General features: G+C 41.5%; 2 protein-coding genes across 7 annotated transcripts in view; one reads left to right on the forward strand and one right to left on the reverse strand.

The window, feature by feature from the left end:
* fyco1a (FYVE and coiled-coil domain autophagy adaptor 1a) overlaps window positions 1-20,193 on the forward strand; it is a 169,718-nt gene that overhangs the window by 123,685 nt on the left and 25,840 nt on the right. The gene's annotated exons all lie outside the window — the stretch shown is intronic.
* On the reverse strand, window positions 8,464-9,971 carry LOC138749192 (C-C chemokine receptor type 7-like). The gene is made up of 2 exons (XM_069910275.1): window positions 9,890-9,971; window positions 8,464-9,700 (listed from the first exon to the last, which is right to left on the reverse strand). The coding sequence occupies exons 1-2, from the start codon at window positions 9,896-9,898 to the stop codon at window positions 8,624-8,626; spliced, it is 1,086 nt and encodes a 361-aa protein (XP_069766376.1). The 5' UTR covers window positions 9,899-9,971; the 3' UTR covers window positions 8,464-8,623.

The following is a 20,193-nucleotide window of genomic DNA, read 5'->3' on the forward strand; positions in this document are numbered from 1 at the left end:
TGTCCTCCAGAATTTCCAACAGGATCCCACTATCAGACACGTCTTCCCCTTTCCTCTCCTTTCTGCCTTCTGCAGGGACTACTCTCTCCATGACTTCCTCATGCACTCATCCCTCCCCCCTCCCCCTTCCCACACCCTGGCAGCTTCCCCTCTGGCCTCAGGAAGTGCTACACTTGCACCCACACCTCCTCCCTCACCACAGTCCAGGGCCCCAAACAGGCCTTTCAAGTGAACCAACACTTATGTATCCGCAGGGCCATTTTACTGTATCTGATGTTCTCTTTGTGGCTTTCTCTATATCAGAGAGACTGGGCACAGGTTGGAAGAAGCGCTTCACTGAGCACCTTCGCTCTGTCTGCCCCAATGACAGAGACTTCCCAGTAGCCAACCATTTCAATTCTATGTCACACACCCACTCTCACATGTCTGTCCCAGGGGCTTTCTGGTGCAATCCATGCTGCAAGCCTACATAGCCAAGATTCCTCAGCTCTTCTGTTGTATACTGATGTAGTATATCGATGACTACATCAGGGCTGTCTCATACACCTGCAATGAGCTTGTCAACTTCATTCAGCTCGTGACCAAGATCACCTCCAAATTGGAGGAACGCTACCTTATTTTCCATCTGGGCATTCTCCAGCCAGAAGGCATTAACCGACTTTTCGGGTTTCTGCTAACCTCTTTCCTCCCCCTTCCTTTCCCCTTTCCAGTATTCCTCCCATTCACCTAGCCATCCCTCCTCCCCTTGATACTGCTCTCCCGTTCCTCCCTCCTCCACCTTTCACCTCCTGCCTTTGCGACCTCCCCTTACCCCCCCCACCCCACCCCCCCAACCCCACCCCCCCCCCACCACTTTTCTGTTCGGACGCATGTTGGAATTCTCCATGCCTTGATGAAGGGCTCAAGCCTGAAATGTAGGTTATGTATTTTTTAACCTTTGCTACATGGAGGACATTGCCTGACCTGCTGAGTTTCTCCAGCAGTGTTTTTACTTCAACCCCAGGTGTCTGCAGATTTTTGAATTTTACTCCTTGAGGATGATTACCCTGGCTAACAATTTTTTTTCAAAAGGTTTGCTTCCTTAAAAAAAAATGGAAATTATGATAGACAACTTCAAGCTCAACATAAAGGTAATTTCAGATTTGCTGTATCACATAGGAAGCTGGAGAAACATTAAATTAACATTTATTGAATTTAGCATGTTTAATGCATAATGATGCTGACACATTACGTTGGATCTACTGACCTAAAAAATGTTTTGCCACTGATTTTCATTTGTACTCAGCATCTGATGCCTCTCCCTCTTGTGTCAGTATCCAACAGTAGTTGGTCAGCACTGATGGATTCCAGTTGCCCTGATATAATTTTTCCATAGTCGCACTTCATTGGTATGCTTGAAGTAGACTTAAAATATGAGAGGAAATCATAAAAATAAGTTGTATCTAAAAAATTATATGTGATAGGAACTTTTTAAGGTGATTTTTGTGATGAACAGCCCAAAATCTATAATATACACACAAAAGTGTTCAGGAACCAAAATCTTCATTGTCCAGTGGTATGGAACAGGTGTTTCCATGATTTTCTATGCTGCAATCCTCACTAATTGTGGATAGAAAGTCATAGATCCAGTTGCAGGGAGGGGTGCTGAGACCAAGGTCATATAGAGTTGGGATTAATTTGGAACTATTGTGTGGAAAGCGGACATGTCACTGATAATATAGTAGTTTGACATCGGTGTCCTTGTCTAGGTGTTCCATGGTTGAGTCTAGAGCCAGGGAGATGGCATCAGTTGTGGATCCATAAACAGCAATAAATGACTGGATAATTTGTTGTATTAATAATACCGAATGGATAAATATTGTCCAAATCTTCTGGAACAGCATCCAGTATGATGTCATGGCACATTTTATGTCCATCTGTGTGGGCAAAGGTCTCACCAAAAAACAGGACTTCCAATATTAAGCAATGTTGCACTGAAATTCCAGCCTGGAGTATTTGCTAAAATGGAATAGAACTGCAACCCACAACCTTTTGTGTTGGAGAGGACAATGCTGCAAAGAAGCTTCAGTGGGAATTGTGGGGGATGTACAAGATATCTGAATTTCACGAGAATCTCTGTGGCTATGTATGGATGGCAAACTTCAATGGCCCTGGGCCATGACGACTTGGCAGTATTATATTATAGCATAATCGTAAACAGTCTGACCCAGTTTGCACTGAAAGAGCCTGGGGGATGTACAGACTAGAGTAGCAGGTTTATTTCTCATCTTAAGCTAGTGATTCTCAATCTTTTTCTTTCCACTCAAATACCACTTTAAGTAATCCCTATGCTATCAGTGCTCTGTGATTAGTAAGGGATTGCTTAAGGTCGTATGTGAGTGGGAAGGGAAGTTGAGAATCATTGCTCTAGGCCCAATTGTTACTGAAATATTTTACTTGAAAAAAACTGTTACTGGCCTCTTTCTTTTGGAGTTATGGAATCTTGCACATAACGAGTCAATTAGGTACGATTACAACTGTGATTTTCAAACTTTTTCCACCCACATACCACCTTAAGCAATCCCTTACTAATCACAGGGCACCTATGGCATAGACAATACTTAAAAGTGGTATGTGAGTGGAAAGAAAAAGGTTGAGAACCACTGTTGGAAGTGGATCCAAAAGACAGATTACTGAGACCACATTTCAACATTCTTGAAGTTTTTTATGTGAATAGACTCCTGCTTTGGAATCTGTTGGCATTGACTGCCATGGTCCAGATGACCACTCAGAGCCATCACGAAGCATTCTGTGACAATGAGCACCAATGCTGATGGAACTGACTGCTTGATGCATGTTGCATAGCTTTGAAATTGTTAATAAAGTTATTTGATAGAGACATAAAAAATGTTGATATGAAAATTTTACAAAATTATTTTTAAAAGTGTTGATTTTAACTAGCTTAAAATTGTAACAAATAATTATTTAAATAAAAAGATTAGTCAAGATGAATAGAATACAAGAGCAAAGATTTGATATTGAGGTTTCATAAGGCTCTGGTGAGATCTCACCTGAAGTATTGTGAGCAGTTTTGAGCTCATTAAAGCAAGGATTTGCTGACATTGGAGAGGGTTCAGAGGAGATTCACAAGGATGATTCTGGGAATGAAAGAGTTATCATTTGAGAAGCATTTGGAGCTCTTGGCCTGTTCTTGTTGGAATTTTGGAGAATGAGGGAGGATCTTGGAAATATTTCGACTGTTGAAAGCATGGATAGAGTGGATATAGAAGGGTTGTATCCCTTGGTTGGCGAGTCTAGGACAAGAGTGCACAAATTCAGGATTGAAAGACGTTCACTTAGAATACAGATTCAGAGATATTTCTTTAGCCAGAGGGTGGTAAATTTGTGGAATTTTTTGCCACAGATGGTTGTGGTGACCAGATCATTGGATGTATTTAAGGCAGAGATTGATAGGCTCTTGATTAGCCAGGGCATCAAATGTCATGGAGGGAAGGCAGGACAGTGCATCTGAGTCAAAAAATGGATCAGCTCATGATTAAATGGCGAGGCAGACGCAATGGGCTGAATAGCCTATTTCTGCTCCAATGTCTTATTAACATCTACCTGCATCTAGCATGACTGAAATAGATGTGATAACTGTCTGTGGATTAGTTCCCCAGTTTGTCTTGGGATTCTTTCATTGGTTCAGTATATGTAGAAGTCCTATGATCTGAGCTCTAGTGGCTGACAATCACCAGCTGTCAGCTTGATGTGATTCATTATGACCTAACTTAGAGAATTGTGGAGAGCTATGTGTCCCATTGAGGTTAAGAGCAGGAGAAAATGCCAGACATCTCCAGCCTACTTCAACATCCAATATGATTGAGTCTGATCTGATTATAACTAACATCAGTATTTCCTTCTACCTGTGGTAACCTTTAACCCCTTGCTTAAAAAAACCATCTACCTCTATCTTACTAATATCTAAGAATTCTGCTCCACTACTCTTTGAAGAAGTCCAAAGTTTTATAACTCTGAGAGGAATATGTTTCGTTAACACAACCTTACTTTTAATCAGTGACCTCTGGGTTTTAAAAAAATTATCCAATCTTCCTTCAAGACCCATTAGGATCAAATATTTCAATCAAGTTCCCTCTCATTTTTTTTCTAATTTTCAACAGATGCAAGCCATGTGTGTCTGATCTTTCCACAAATGACGATCTGATCATTCCAGTTATTAAAGTAGTAAATCTATTAACTATTTCTTAGAAAGTAATATACTTTAAATAAAGAGACCAATATGCACACAGTACTTTCGATGAAATATGGTGAATACCCTGTAGAACCAAAGGTAACTTCCCTACTTTTGTATTCAATCATCCTTGTAATATTCAATAATATTCTGTTAGTTTTCTTAATAACTTGCTGCACCATGCATAGGTAATATTGAGATGCAATACAAGCATCAAAATGCTAAGTATGTAAAAAAAGAAGAAAAACTAAGAAAGAGGGCATGTTGTTTACAAAGAGCAAATCAAGTTATAGGGCAATTCAATATAAATATTTGAGTAAGGATAAAAAAAAATATACAAGTAAACTCTTTCCAATAATTGTAAGTGGAGGAATGCATTCAATGTCATATGTAAGAGATTTAGCACAGGGTACATGATGAACATCTTTACATGAGAGTTATGAAATTTTGCAATCAGCTTCCTGGTTTGTTGTGTATAGTAGAACTGATGGCTTGAAATGTTATTAAAGTGACTAAGAAATCGTTTTATGGATGTCAGAGACCAACAGAGAGAATGACATTTATATTTTGAGTTAATCTTGTTAACGAACTCATTTCTTTAAGTATTCATCCAAAATCAGATTACAATGAGCACGTGAAGCTAAACTTCCAATAGACCTCTGTGCAGTTGCATGAAAATATGTTTTTGTAACAACAAGGAACTAAATAACTGCAGTGTATTACAGTCTTGTTTCTCTCCAAAATTCTTCACTTTATTTCTTGACCACCTATATTTTGATGATACTTTGATGATTCAAGTGCCATATGAGCCTGGAGGAGAGATCTTTATCTCAAACTACAGTTAAGCAGCTCTGTCAAGAGTATTGAAGATCAAAAGTTGAAACTTATGGGGGTATAGCACAAAACTTGCCAGGGTAATCATTTATAGTAAAAAAAATTGGAAGTAGTAGCTCTTGGCAGAAACACAGAAGTGTCACAAGATGTTCAATAGACTGACTAGTCCTTTAAAATTAATTGTTCTTTCTTTTTCTTTCCTGCATACTTTTCGCTCTCAGGCAAAGACCAACCCTTCATGCAGCATTCTGACCAAGGATACTTCTAATTCTCTTTCTCAAATGGAACTACTACTACTTGCATTATTCCAAAATTCCTACTCCTCTTCAACACTTTTATACCTTCCTATATTTTACCTTATCCTACCTCCTCATTCACATCACAACTCTCAGTATAGACCTCATTTACATTTCTGTTTGCTGACACAATTGGCTCATCGTGTCTGACAAAATGGCTCATTTTCATCTTGAATCTCTCCCTCTTACTGTGCATAGTTTTATGACTCAGTTACAGATGGTGAGAATCAGTCAGATCATGGCACATGCATGGCCTTAAAGGAATTGATGTTGGGCTTCCAAGTTCATTTTGCAAGTATTAAATAAGTTTATATTGTGCTTTGTAATTCATAGAGATGATGGTAATATTTGAAAAGTTGCACATATTGGAATCTCATTTAATAACTTAGACAATTATTAGTTGAGGCATGCCAAGTTGTTCTTAATAAGTGTTGAGTTTTGGTTTGAATGATGCACCTGTAGATATAATGAAAAATATAGCAAGATGTGGATCCTTTAAAGAAAATAACACATTGACTACCCTCTCACAGTTTTTAAATTTATGTGGACTCATTTTGTTTTACTTCCTGAAATTCAAGACCCACAGAGCCAGTATCTCTTTACCAAGATAAAGCATATCTTCTTCTTGTGGTTGAATTATAAAGCGTTCATCGAACAATGTTAGTTCTGGACTTAGGACATAGCTCACTATAAAAGCTGTGTTTTCAAAACAAGTGCACTTGACATTGGATGACTCATCTACATCATGCAATATTAAAATCTTAAATACTATTTAAATGGTCTTCATCCATGCAAAGATCAGGGAGATCTCGATACTGAAGGATGAAAAAATAAAAACACTCTGTAGACATGAAAGATCTTCTAAGTCATGTGACATGCTAGTAGCACATTCATAGTATGGAATCACATTTTTATTTGCATGTGTGAGGAGGTAGTTTGCATCTGATATCTATGACAATAACACCACAAAACTATGGCCCTTTCTGGGGCCAAATTATAATGAACACAAGCATAACTTGCCTTCTTGACCACTCCTGCACCTGCAATTTTGCTTTTACTAACTGGTGCACAAAAGATTCTTTTGTGTGTCAATATGTTCCAATCTGTCGCTATTTAATTAATACTCCCCCTTTCGTGGATTTGCCCACTCACTCAAGTTGTTTCAGTCACATTGAAGCTACTTTGCAACCTCTTTACTCTTTATCTCACTCGGTTTTTTTCAGCTGGCAGACTTAGAAACATCACATTTGACTCTGTCATCCAAATAGTTGACATATATTGTGAATCTTATTGAGGCTGAATAGCTTAATTCTGCTCCTACGTCTTATGGACTCTTCATTGAGGAAGATTCTGTTTCTATAGGTTCTGAGGTGAAGCAGTTCTTGTGGGAGCCAAGACTCTCTTCCACAGATGAGACAGGAGGTGCCATGTTAAGATGGACAATAGGGTAGCTAATCTGTATAACTGTGGCCCAAGCATTGATCCTAGCAACTAACATTCCAGCTCTGATTCTTGTACTTGAATCAACTTTAAATCCATGTCTATAAATTACTTTTAATTTAATATGCTTTAATTTTGCAAAATAATCTCACATGTGAGACTTTATCAAAAGTCTTCTGAAAACCTAAAAATACCATATCCCTCTGTTCTCTCTTATCTACACTGCCAGTAACAACTTAAAAAATACTCAGCAGGTTTATCAACTTTATCCACTAACCTATGATGAGCTAGCCAGCTTTTTTTCTGCAACAAACTGGTATCATCTTACCTCAACTCTTTTTTTGTCTCCCCTGGTCCAGTCCCATCCTACCTGCATCTGTGATACTTCACATGTCTTTCATCATTTCAACAAATTCCAGCTTCCTGAGCCTGACTGCCTCATTTTCACCATGAGGCTCCAGTCTTTAAATACCTCCATCCCTCATACCGAAGTTCTCAAAACCCTTTGTTTCTTCCTCAACTACAGACCCAATCACCCTCCACCACCACCCTTGTCTGCCAGCAAAACTAGTTCTCACCTTCAATAACTTCTCCTTTGACTCATTCCACTTTCTCCAAATCGAAGGGGTGAGCATGATACCTGCATGAGTCCCAGCTATGCCTGCCTTTGTTAGCTATATGGAACAATCCATGCTACAACCCTACACAGGCAAGGCTCCTCAACTCTTCCTCCACTATATGGATGACTTCATTGGTGTTGAACCCATGATGAGTTCATCAATTTTATTCACCGCCACCTTTTCACACATGACTTCCTTATCAAAAATCCATGTTGATTTTTATAATCCCATCTTGATATCAATTCCTTCATTAAACCTGTTTTTTTCAATAGTGGGCTGACTGATCTGTCTTTGTTTCACTGTGTTCTCTTGCCCTCAATCTTTAAATTGTAAGTTACATTTGTCAGCTTCCAATCTACAAGAATCATTCCATAATCTAAAGGATTTTTGAAGATGACAACTAATTCATCCGTTAGTTCCATGACTATTTATATTAAGATCTGGCTTTCATTCCTATTACTTTACAAAAAAAAGAAAACAATCATTCTGCATAAAAATAAATAAATGTTAGCTGTCAAATATTGTAGGGCGTATATTTCTGGTCTATTATTTTAAATTGTGTCCAAATAGAATAACAGCGGTGGCACAGTGGTATAGTGGTTAGCGCAATGTCTTTACAGCGACAGCGATCAGGACAGGTGCTCGAAGCCCGCACTGTCTATAAGGAGTTGGTAAGTTCTCCCTATCTCTGCTCCGGCTTCTTTCCACCATTCAAAACATACTGGGGAATTGGGTGGCATGGACTCCTGGGCTGAAATGGCCTGTTACCATGCTGTATGTCTAAAATAAATATGCATTGGGTGCCCATCTACAGTATAAATTATGACTTTCGATACTCCCAAATATGTGCAACCAGTATTTTTTGCTCCAGTAAGATCAGTGTTTTATACTAATGAATCAAGGAGATAACTTAGCATAACCATTGAACAATTTTATTATATAATTAATAAGAAATTCCATATTTGTACATATTTAATCATGTTTTATACCTAGAAATGTTAGGTTTCATTTACAATTTATGTTTGAAGATAATAAAGCAGAATTTGATGCTACATGAAATTTAACCTAACTATCCTTCAATGCCATTGTTCGGTTTGATTTAGAAAATACCCAAACTTACTACAAAAGATAAAGAAAACACAAGAATTCTAAGTCTGATTCTAATGATGTACATTTTGATATCCTGATTTCCCCAGTACTTTTTATAAAGGGTGCAAGCTGGTTGAGTCAGATATACCTGATTTTTGCTGTGATGTTTCACATTCAGTTTTAAGATATTGGGTTAAATGTTTATGACTAATGCATCTAATATCTTTTAACATCTTCAAGAAGTTGTTTCTAAATTTTACTCCAAGAAATACATAGAGAATAGGATTGAGGCAGCAGTGTACATAGGCAATGCTCTCCGTTATGATAATTGCATAATCCATGTTTACACGATATTCACAACTTATGTTGTCTTCACTGATGATCTGCAGAGTTTGCATCAAGAGTACAATGTTAAATGGCAGTTCGCAAATCATAAACGTAATTACAACTGCAAGTATAATTTTTAGTGTCTTATTCTTCTGAAAGCCCTTAGCTTGGAGCAGAGTTTTTGCAATGATTGTGTAGCAAATGATCATGGTCACAAAGGGTATCAAAAATCCCACTACCATCTGGATTACACAAACACCTAATTTGATGATGTTGTTTGAATTAGGAGGGTACACCATAGTACAGATAATTTTGTCAGGTAAATCTCCATATGCTTCACTTAATATAAATTCTGGAAGGGCCAGGATGATTGCAAGCATCCAAACTCCTGCACATGTTAACTTTGTGTGAAATATTTTAGATTTACTTCTAAGCATTTTTGTTGATTGAACAATGAAATTGTACCGGTTTACACTTACACAGACAAGCGTTAACATGCAACTGTAGAAGTTGATGGTGTAGACACCATTCATAATTTTGCACACAGGAGTTCCAAAGATCCATTCACTATATGCATCAACAGCCCAGAATGGGAGGGTGCAAAGAAAGATCATATCAGCGATTGCCAAATTCATCATGTAGACGTCCATCATGGTCTTCTTTGTGTAAAAGACAAATGTCACGATGACCAAGACATTGCCCAGAAGCCCTGTCACAAATATTATTGCATATAAACTGGGCATGAAAAACCTACCAAAGTTTCTGATTCCTGATGTTTCACAGGCTGTTGTAAATAGTGTAAAGTCCAGCATGGCAAAGTCAAAACTATCCTCAGTGATGACTGGAATCTTAGTTATCGGTAACTAAAAATAAAATAGTGATAATTAGTAAAGAGTCCATTTTAAATTAATGAGTTAAACACTTGATTTTAAACCATAAATCTGATATTTACAACTGCATCTGTGATGTCATATGCATTTTGTTAATACAATTAGCAAAGCCAACATGATTCTTCACCAAAACAGAAGTTTACATATTGAAGAGATTTTTACCTGGGCCATATTTTTGAAGATGTACAATGTTTTTATGTGTTGATCGGTATCTGGTCTCAATGTGCTGTCTCCTGAACTGGCTTTTTTGGATTGTGAAACAGAAATCAAGCATCACATTTGGAAAAAAAGGAAGTAATGCGCTTCTGTTCTCAACTAGGTGCTGACATATAATAAATAGTCCATAGATTTTTAAATGAACAGACTATTTTTGGCACTAGAACATCATTACTTTCACCCTCTCAATAAAACTAATTTCTAATCTCTATTTATTTGCATTTCAATCAATTCATAATATGGTTTGCTATTCTATGCCTAATTCCTTGTTTTAATTTCTCTGAAAATTCTCTTCTTGAAAGTGATCTTAAGATTCATGCACATTAAAGCCATTTCAATTTTTCCATTTTTTTGTGTATGTTACATCCTGATACAAACATACATATATCAACTGCAAAGTAGACTACTGGCGTCAAGTGATCATTGAGGTACTTCTTACGCCTCCTGTCTGATTGACTCTTTCAGACCCTGCACTGCTTATTAGATAAAGAAAGAAGTCATATTTACCTGATTTATGGACCTCTGTGCTAAGGAGAATATGTCCTTCTTGTCTGACTTTGTGAGCTCCTCATTGTTATGTACATTTATGTTTGGGGGTCACAGAGGTCTATCGTTAGGAGTGAATTAATTGTCATGTTCTGCCTTTTTTGGGCCTTGGGACTCAGCACCATTGAACTGAGAAACAGCAGAAATTTAATCAGCAAACTGTAGCCAATGTGTTCAAGGACTGCCTCAGCTCTGCACACAATGAAATCTTTAAAGTGAACTAAGGAAATAGGTCCATGTAGTTGGGGGAGGTGACTGCAGGGTGGTGCAAATGGGAGTGGGAATAGAGTATATTTCAGCAAAAGAATTGCAAAAGTTTAATGTAGTAAGTTCTCATTCCAAATGATACTTTTTGAGGGTGAGAAGGTAGCAGCAACATTTGGGCAGTGTGTAATAACTGTGGCAGCTTGATGATTTGAATATGAAACTTGGAACAGCGCTCCATAATTTGTGTACCAATATTTTGAGTGTTTGGCTATTCAATATGATTAAGATAAGAGTGTCTGAATCACAGTTACTCATAGTTCAATGCACTCAGAACAAACACATTTTACATTTCAGTAAAACCTCAAATAGGTATTATAGTATTTGATATATAAATAGTCTAATACCCACTTTTTTGTACTTTTAGTTCATAATAAATTTTCATTCTGTCACAGGAAGATTAAACACCAATTTTGTAGTTAAAAGATGGACACGCCATCCAATTTTTGTCCATAATGCTTTCTACCATGGATTGAAACAGAGAACACAATCAGCTATACCAGACCTTTAATTTGAAAGGGGGTAATTTGGTATGAAATCAGTATTCCAGATACTAAGAATTGGTGCCTGACTACCATTTGCTCATACCTTGATGAAGGGCTCAAGCCTGAAATGTTGGTTATTCTTTGGCTTGGCTTCGCAGACGAAGATTTATGGAGGGGTTTGTCCATGTCTGCTGTAGGCTCGTTGATGACTGACAAGTCCAATGCGGGTCAGGCAGGCACGGTTGCAGCGTTTGCAGGGGAAAATTGGTGGGTTGGAGTTGGGTGTTGGGTTTTTCCTCCTTTGTCTTTTGTCAGTGAGGTGGGCTCCTTTATCCCTGCTATATAAAGTATACCGTTTGACTTGCTGAGTTTATCCAGCATTGTGTTTTTACTAAGAGTTGGTGTTTGCTGTGCATGCATTCACTGTATAGATGCTATGCTGTCACTAATAAAGTCCCTGTATTTCTACCTCTGTTTCAGAATAGAAAGAGCACCCATTATCTCCAAAAATTCAACTTTTTTTTTGTTTTTTGTCTTGCTTATTTCTTCTTTCCTGATATCCTTGCCTAACAGCAATTTTTAAAAACTTTATTCCAAGGACATCTAAAATGTAAAGACCTCCTCCTTATTTGCTTTCTTTTTTTTTGGTGTAATAAATCAAATCCTATCTTACACAACTTTAAAGTACCTAAATGTTTGAACCATTCTTTATTCAGGTACGAGTTGTTCCTTTGATGTCTCTTCAGGGCCCGAACCTTTTTGACAAAACTGAATGTACTCCTCTGCCTTTTTTTGATAGCATTTGATTTGTTTTTAAATGTAGAGATACAAGCTCTTGCAGCCGATGAAACCAAGCTGCCTAAAATACACCCATGTGATCAATTATCCTTCTCACTTGTATGTCTTTGGAATGTGGGAGAAAACTGGAGCACCCGGAGGAATCCCATACTGTCATGGGGAGAATGTGCAAACTCCTTTGCAGACAGTGGTGGAGTTGAACCCAGGTCATTTGTGCTGCAGTAGTGGTGTACCAACTGCTTTGCGAACCATGCTGCCCTTAAATGTTGAATGCTCTGACATTGGCTGTCAATTTGTGGGCAAAATGAGTTCTTCAACATATACCTACTTCACACCTCTTTTTACTCTTCCCACTTCATTAAACACTCATTTTTTTTTAACTTGTTTTCTTTCAGACTGGTATCTGTTGCCTGCATGCTCTATCCTTCAAATATTTCTTCAAGACTTGCTTGAAATATTATGAGATCCCTCACTTTACCATTTTCCATTATGTCCAACATTCTAGCAGACCCTCAATTCTTGGAGCATGCATAATGATGCCTCTGGTATTCTCAACGTGATTTAATGTATATAATACCAAATACTAGACTTTACCTTTCTCAATACTGAGTGCTGCCACACCAAAATAGGATTTTTCCCTCAAACCCCAATCCTAATCAAATTACTTAACCTTCCTTGGCTGCTATTCTTAATAACATATAGCATAACATAACATAACAATTACAGCACGGAAACAAGCCATTAGGCCCTTCTAGTCCGCACTGAACCAAACACCCCTTTCTAGTCCCACCTCCCTGCACAATGCCCATAACCCTCCATCTTCTTCTCATCCATATACCTGTCCAACCTTTTCTTAAATAATACATTTGACTTGGGGTGAGGGGTCGTACACAGCCTTTAGAGCCTCGTAAAAACCCCTGATGTCGCCAATGTCCGCGCTGAGCTGGGTTCGTTTGGCGAGGCTAGTCCACCACTCATTTTGGATCTCCTAGAGTTTGCGCTGAAGATGGCTGCATGCGCGACGGAAGGCTCGTTTCTTCTCTAGCCAGGACGGCTTTGCAAGGTGAGCCTGGTGGGCAGCTCGCTTCTTTGCCAGCAGCTCCTGGATTTCCTGGTTGTTTTCGTCGAACCAGTCCTTGTTTTTCCTGGAGGAGAAGCCCAGTACCTCTTCAGTGGATTGCAGTATGGTAGTCTTCAGCTGATCCCAGAGGGTTTCAGGGGACGAATCCATGAGGCGGATTGCATCCTCGAGGTTTGCTTTGAGGTTTGCCTGGAAGTTTCCTCTCACTTCGTCTGACTGCAAGTTTCCAACATTGAACCTCTTTCAGGGGGCTTTACTGTTCCTGGACTTTGGCTTGAAGTGAAGGTTGAGCTTGCAGCGAACCAGCCGGTGGTCAGTGTGGCATTCCGCGCTGGGCATGACCCTGGTGTGGAGCACATCCAGTTTGTCTCTTTCTCGCACCAGGACGTAGTCCTCAACAATGAAGACGCTGTTTAGATCCGGTACCGCAAGGATAGCAGTCTCTTCAATCTGAGGCGCCTGCAAGCTCACACCAAGACACAAGAGCAACTTGTCCGTGAACTACTCTTTGCAGACGATGCCGCTTTAGTTGCCCATTCAGAGCCAGCTCTTCAGCGCTTGACGTCTTGTTTTGCGGAAACTGCCAAAATGTTTGGCCTGGAAGTCAGCCTGAAGAAAACTGAGGTCCTCCCTCAGCCAGCTCCTCACCATGACTACCAGCCCCCCCACATCTCCATCGGGCACACAAAACTCAAAACGGTCAACCAGTTTACCTATCTCGGCTGCACCATTTCACCGGATGCAAGGATCGACAACGAGATAGACAACAGACTCGCCAAGGCAAATAGCGCCTTTGGAAGACTACACAAAAGAGTCGGGAAAAACAACCAACTGAAAAACCTCACAAAGATTAGCGTATACAGAGCCGTTGTCATACCCACACTCCTGTTCGGCTCCGAATCATGGGTCCTTTACCGGCATCACCTATGGTTCCTAGAACGCTTCCACCAGCGTTGTCTCTGCTCCATCCTCAACATTCATTGGAGCGACTTCATCTCCAACATCGAAGTACTCGAGATGGCAGAGGCCGACAGCATCGAATCCATGATGCTGAAGATCCAACTGCGCTGGGTAGGTCACGCCTCCAGAATGGAGGACCATCGCCTTCCCAAGATCGTGTTATATGGCGAGCTCTCCATTGGCCACCGTGACAGAGGTGCACCAAAGAAGAGGTACAAGGACTGCCTAAAGAAATCTCTTGGTGCCTGCCACATTGATCACCGCCAGTGGGCTGATCTCGCCACAAACCGTGCATCTTGGCGCCTCACAGTTCGGCGGGCAGCAACCTCCTTTGAAGAAGACCGCAGAGCCCACCTCACTGACAAAAGACAAAGGAGGAAAAAACCCAACACCCAACCCCAACCAACCAATTTTCCCTTGCAACCGCTGCAACCATGTCTGCCTGTCCCGCATTGGACTTGTCAGCCACAAACGAGCCTGCAGCTGATGTGGACTTTACCCCTCCATAAATCTTCGTCTGCGAAGCCAAGCCAAAGAAGAATAGATATATATATCTATATATATAGATATATATATATATACACATACACACACGTCACACATTATTATTTATCAATTTATCCTTTTAATTATTGCAGATGTGGTTTTAAAATTCTTAAATAAAATATTAAAAAATAGATATTTCATGATTAATGAAGCAGCAACAATTAAAATATGTGAGGCATACATGACAGTCTGAGAGAAACGGAAGCTGTTACAGAGCAATTGAACAACTGTGGAATGAAAAGAAACTGAAAGTCAGTTAAAGGAAGGGATAATTAAAAATAAATCTCCACAACTAGCATAAAAGATAATTGCCATGAACAAAAAATTGTATCTTAAATTTTGACAGTGCTTCTTTGAAATCAATTCGCAGTTTAATTAACTGAAAATTACATCATTGAATGTATAACAAATTTATTTTTAACATTAAATGCTATCTCCCAGTGAAGGCTATCACGATAACTTCTTTGCATACAAACTAATGACATGACCAAGGAACTTAATGTTTACAGATGACATAACTCATTAGAAACAAGGAAAACTTATGGGCCTTTCAGCCCACAAAGTTGTGCCAAACGTGTTCCTACCTTAGAAATGACTAGACTTTACCATAGCCCTTTATTTTTCTAACATCCATGTACCTATTCAATAGTCTCTTAAAGTACCCTAACATATCTGCCTCTACTACCATTGCTGGCAGCCCATTCCTCGCACTCACCACTCTCTGCATAAATTTAAAAAAAACTTACCCCTGACACCTCCTCTGTACCTACTCCACAGCACCTTAAACCTGTGTCCTCTGTGGCAACCATTTTAACCCTGGGGAAAAAGCTTCTGACTAACTACATGAAAAGCCCAAGTTCATTCAACCTGTTTTCATAAGGCATGCTGACTAAACCAGGCAACATTCTTGTAAATCTCCTCTGCACTCTTTCTATGACTTCCACATCTTTCGAGCAGTGAGGTGATCAGAACTGCACAAGTGGAGACTGACCAGGGTCACATATAGTTGCAACATTACCTCTTGGCTCCTAAATTCAATTCCATGATTAATGCCTTAATCACAGAATCAATCTGTGCAGCTGATTTCAGTGTCCTATAGACTCGGACCGCAAGATTCCTCTGCTCCTCCACACTGCCAATAGCCTTACCATTAATACTAGATTCTGCCATCATATTTGACCTACCAAAATAAACCAGTTCATGCTTATCTGGGTTGAACTCCATCTGCCATTTCTCACCCCGGTTTTGCATCCTATCAATCTCCTGTTGTAACTTCTGACAGCCCTCCACCCTATTCACAATACCCCCAACCTTTGAGTCATCAGCAAACTTTCTAGCCCATCCCTCCACTTCTTCATCCAGGTCATTTATAAAAAAAATTACTAAGAGTAAGGGTACCAGAACAAATCCCTGAGGAACACCCACTGGTCACCGAACTCCATGCAGAATATGACCTGTCTATAATCGCTCTTTGCCTTCTGTGGGCAAACCAGTTCTGGATCCACAAAGTAATGTCCCCTTGGATCCTATACCTCCTTACTTTCTCAATAAGCCTTGTTTGGGATGCCTTATCAAATACCTTGCTGAAATCCATATACACTACATCTATTGCTTTTCCTTCATCAATGTGTTTAGTTACATCCTCAAAAAATTCAATTAAGTTCGTAAAGGTAAGTTATGACCTGCCCTTGACAAAGCCATGTTGACTATTCCTAATCATTTATACCTCTCCAAATGTTCATAAATCCTGCATCTCAAAATCCTCTTCATCAACTTGCCAACCACTGAAGTAAGAATCACTAGTCTATAATTTCCTGGGTTATCTCTACTCCCTTTCCTGAATAAAGGAGCAACATCCGCGACTCTCCAATCCTCCAGTACCTCTCTCATTCCCATCGATGATTCAAAGATCATTGCCAGAAGCTCAACAATCTCCTCCCTTGCCTCCCACAGTAGCCTGGGGAACATCTCATCCAGTCCAGCAACTTATCCAACATGATGCTTTCCAAAAGCTCCACCACATCCTTTCTCTTAATTTCTACATGCTCAAGTTTTTCAGAATGCTGCAAGTTATCACTACATCTCCAAGATCTTTTTCCACAGTCAATACTGAAGTTGTAGCGGTAGCTACTGAGGGAAGTGAAATAAAGGTTACACACTGTGAGTTCCTTACAATTCCAACAGTTTTATTTTGAAAAGACCACGCTGCGTCTTATAAGACGTCCCATAAGTCCCGCCCATGCGTGGACATTGATGTCACAACGCAGCCGAGTGTGCATGCGTGGCCCGTTTGAGCACGGGAGAAGATGCGCTCAGCCAGCGCCATCTTGACGTGCTGCTCCTCCGCCATGGCTGTAACATTGCGGAGCTGGTTCGCCTGCGTCTCGATGTGCGCCACCACATAACCCACCCCCCCGAGAATCAGTTCTAGGATTCTATTTCCCTTGAGGGTAGTGTGCTGGGCCTTTGGGAGGTCGTCCCAGTGCTGCGTTTCGCTGACACGATCAGCTAGCTGAGGTCGAGATTTCCGGGCTTCAGCTGGTTGGCTGTGAACAGTCCTCCCTACCCCCAGTGTCCAGTGTTAAGGTTTGCCCGAGCTTTGTAGGACTTTGTACGAGCCCTCATAAGGTCATTGGAGGGGGGCGGAATACGGTCTGCAGTGGACAAAAACAATTACAGTGGTTAATAAATCCTGAGGAATGGATTTGGGCCAGCACCCATGGTGTGAGAGTTGGGGGGGGTGGTGCAAAGGAGGCTAGTCTGTCCCGTAGTTTCTGCAACTCTGCTCTCCCCTCAGTACCTGGATTTTGGGACAGTGGGAAGAATTCACCTGGCAAGATTAATGGGACATCGTACACCATTTCCGTGGAGGAAGCCTGCAGGTCCTCTTTGAGTGCAGTTTGGATGCCCAGTAGGACTCAGGGGAACTTGTCCACCAAGCAGGGGCTGGTTAAACGGGCCATGAGAGCTGACTTCAGGTTGCGGTGGAAATGTTCGATGAGGCCATTGATTGCAGATGGTAGGCAGTGGTGTGGTGCAGCTTAATGCCCAGTAGAGTTACTAACTATGTCCACAGTGCTGATTTAAACTGTGCCCGTCTGTTGGTGGTGATACTAGCTGGTATCCCAAACCTTGCAATCCAATGCGTGAGTAGTGCCCTGGAGCAGGAATCAGTTGGAGTGTTTTTTAACGGGATGGTTCTTGGCCATCTTGTGGCGCGGTTTACCATTGTTAGCATCCTGAGAGACAGGTAGTGGGCCCACGATGTTGACATGTACATGCTCGAACTGCCTCTTTGGAGGATCGAACTGCTGGATGGGGTTCTTGACATGTCGATGGACCTTGGTGGACTACCACTGGGTGCAATTGCAGGCCAGTTGGGCAACTTGCTTTCTCAGGCCATGTCATACGAACCTCTCCGCCACCATGCAGGTTGTGGTCTTTATGGACGGATGAGTGAGGTCGTGAACTGCCTGGAAAACATAGCGCTTCTGTTGCTGTGGTATGAGCGGGCACAGTGAGGTAGTGGAAACATCACACAGCAGTGCATCAGAGCTGCCTGGCAGGCTGAAGTCTCAGAAGTGGAGATCGCTGATGGCTGTGCGGAAGGCCTGCATTTCTGCATCCTCTTTTTGGGTCTACACCAGTTGGGAGTAGTTCAGCCCTGGGGACAAGGTTTGGATGGTGGGTCGAGAGAGGGTGTTGGCCATAACATTATCCTTGCCGGAGAGGTGCCGGATGGTGTTGGTGAACTCTGACATGTACGATAGATGGAATTGCTCGCGCACTGACTAGGGATCCTTTACCATAGAGAAGACGTGCGTGAGGGGTTTGTGGTCAGTAAAGACCGTGAAAGCCTGCCCTCCAGAAAGTAGCAGAAATATCTAATGGCAAGGTAGAGTGCCAGGAGCTCCCTGTCAAACATGCCGTATTTAAGTTCCAGGGGGCGTAGATGGTGACTGAAAAAGGCTAACGGCTCCCACTAACTGTCAACAGACTGTTCAAGGATGCCTCCAATGGCTGCTGCTAATGCATCAATGGTGAGGGCCGTTGGCACATCTGATCTGGGGTGTACCAGCAAGGTGACGTTGGCCAGGGCATTCTTAGTTCCAGTGAAAGCCGCGTTGGCCTCCTCTGTCCAACCTAGAATCTTGTACTTGGCCGATGTCATGGTGAACAGTGGTCACATGATGAGAGCTGCCCCTGGGATGAAGCAGTTGTAGAAATTAACCATCCCATTGAATTCCTGGAGGCCTTTGAGGTTGTTAGGATGGGCGAACTGGCATATGGCTACGACTTTTTCCATTGATGGCGTTGCCCCTTTTGCGGTAATTGTATGGCCTAGGAATTGCACTGGGTCTTTGACAAACTGGCACTTTGCCAAGTTGACCATGAGGCCGAAGTCAGACAGGCATGTGTAGAGACTGCAGAGATTATCCTTGGCGTGTGTAGAGACTGCAGAGATGATCCTTGTGCTTTTCCTGGTCCTTGCTTGCGATGAATATGTCATCCAGGTAGATAAACTCAAAGTCAAAGTCTCTGCCCACCGTGTCCATCAAGTGCTGGAAGGTTTGTGCTGTGTTCTTGAGGCCATAAGACATGCGGAGGAATTCAAAAAGTCCAAATGGGGTGATGATGGCCATCTTTCCAATGTCGTCTGGGTGGATGGGAATCTGGTGATAGCCACGCACTAGATCAACCTTTGAACCTTTGTGCCACGCAGGTTGGCCGTGAAGTCTTGTATATGTGGGATTGAGAAGCGGTCAGGTGTTGAGGTAATCCCTACTGGGCCGCTACCCACCTGAGGACTTGGGAACCATGTGAAGAGGGGAAGCCCACGGACTGTTGGATCTGCAGACTATGCCCAACTCCTGCATCCGAGAAAATTCTTCTTTGGCCAACTGTAGTTTATCCGGTGAAAGCTTTGGCATGGAGCAGGTGGCCTTGGGTTGGGATGTGATGTTGCACCCTGTGCTGTGGCATGGCAGAAGAAAATTGCAGCCTGAGGATGAATGGAAATTTGCCCAGGGTGCGATTGTACTCATCCTTTGTGACGCTCACCATGGCCATGTTTGCACTACTGGCGTTGGTTGCTTTAAGTTGGATGGTCTGAAATGTCTGGACATGAGCCAGGTGTTTGGCCTTCACGTTCTGAGCGCTGTGTGCTCATAGAAAGTCTGCAGTGAGGAGTGATGTGTCCACAGCGGCTAATATGAAATTCCTCTGGAACTTTTCTCTGCCGAGTTGTATTTGAACATTGCACGTGCCAAAGGTCTTACTGGCAGTGTTGTTTGCCACCCGAAGAGTGGGACTTCATGGGCGTGTTTGTGTTTCCAGGGCTGTTGGCGAGATGACACTGAGTTTGGCCCCCGTGTCGACCAAGAACTGTTGGCCGCTAGCCTTGTCGGTGACGTGCAATAGGCTATTGGTGTGGCCAGACACCATAACAATTAGCGGCGGCTAGCCTGGGCGTTTCCCGAAAATGAGCAGGGCTGTCTAGATCTTCATGCTTGTTCCCCCAGCGTTGGTGATTAAAAACACCAGTGTTTGGTGTCTCTGCTTCCTTGCTG

This window comes from Narcine bancroftii, chromosome 1 (assembly GCF_036971445.1).
Source record: "Narcine bancroftii isolate sNarBan1 chromosome 1, sNarBan1.hap1, whole genome shotgun sequence".
NCBI classification, from domain to species: Eukaryota; Metazoa; Chordata; class Chondrichthyes; order Torpediniformes; family Narcinidae; genus Narcine; species Narcine bancroftii.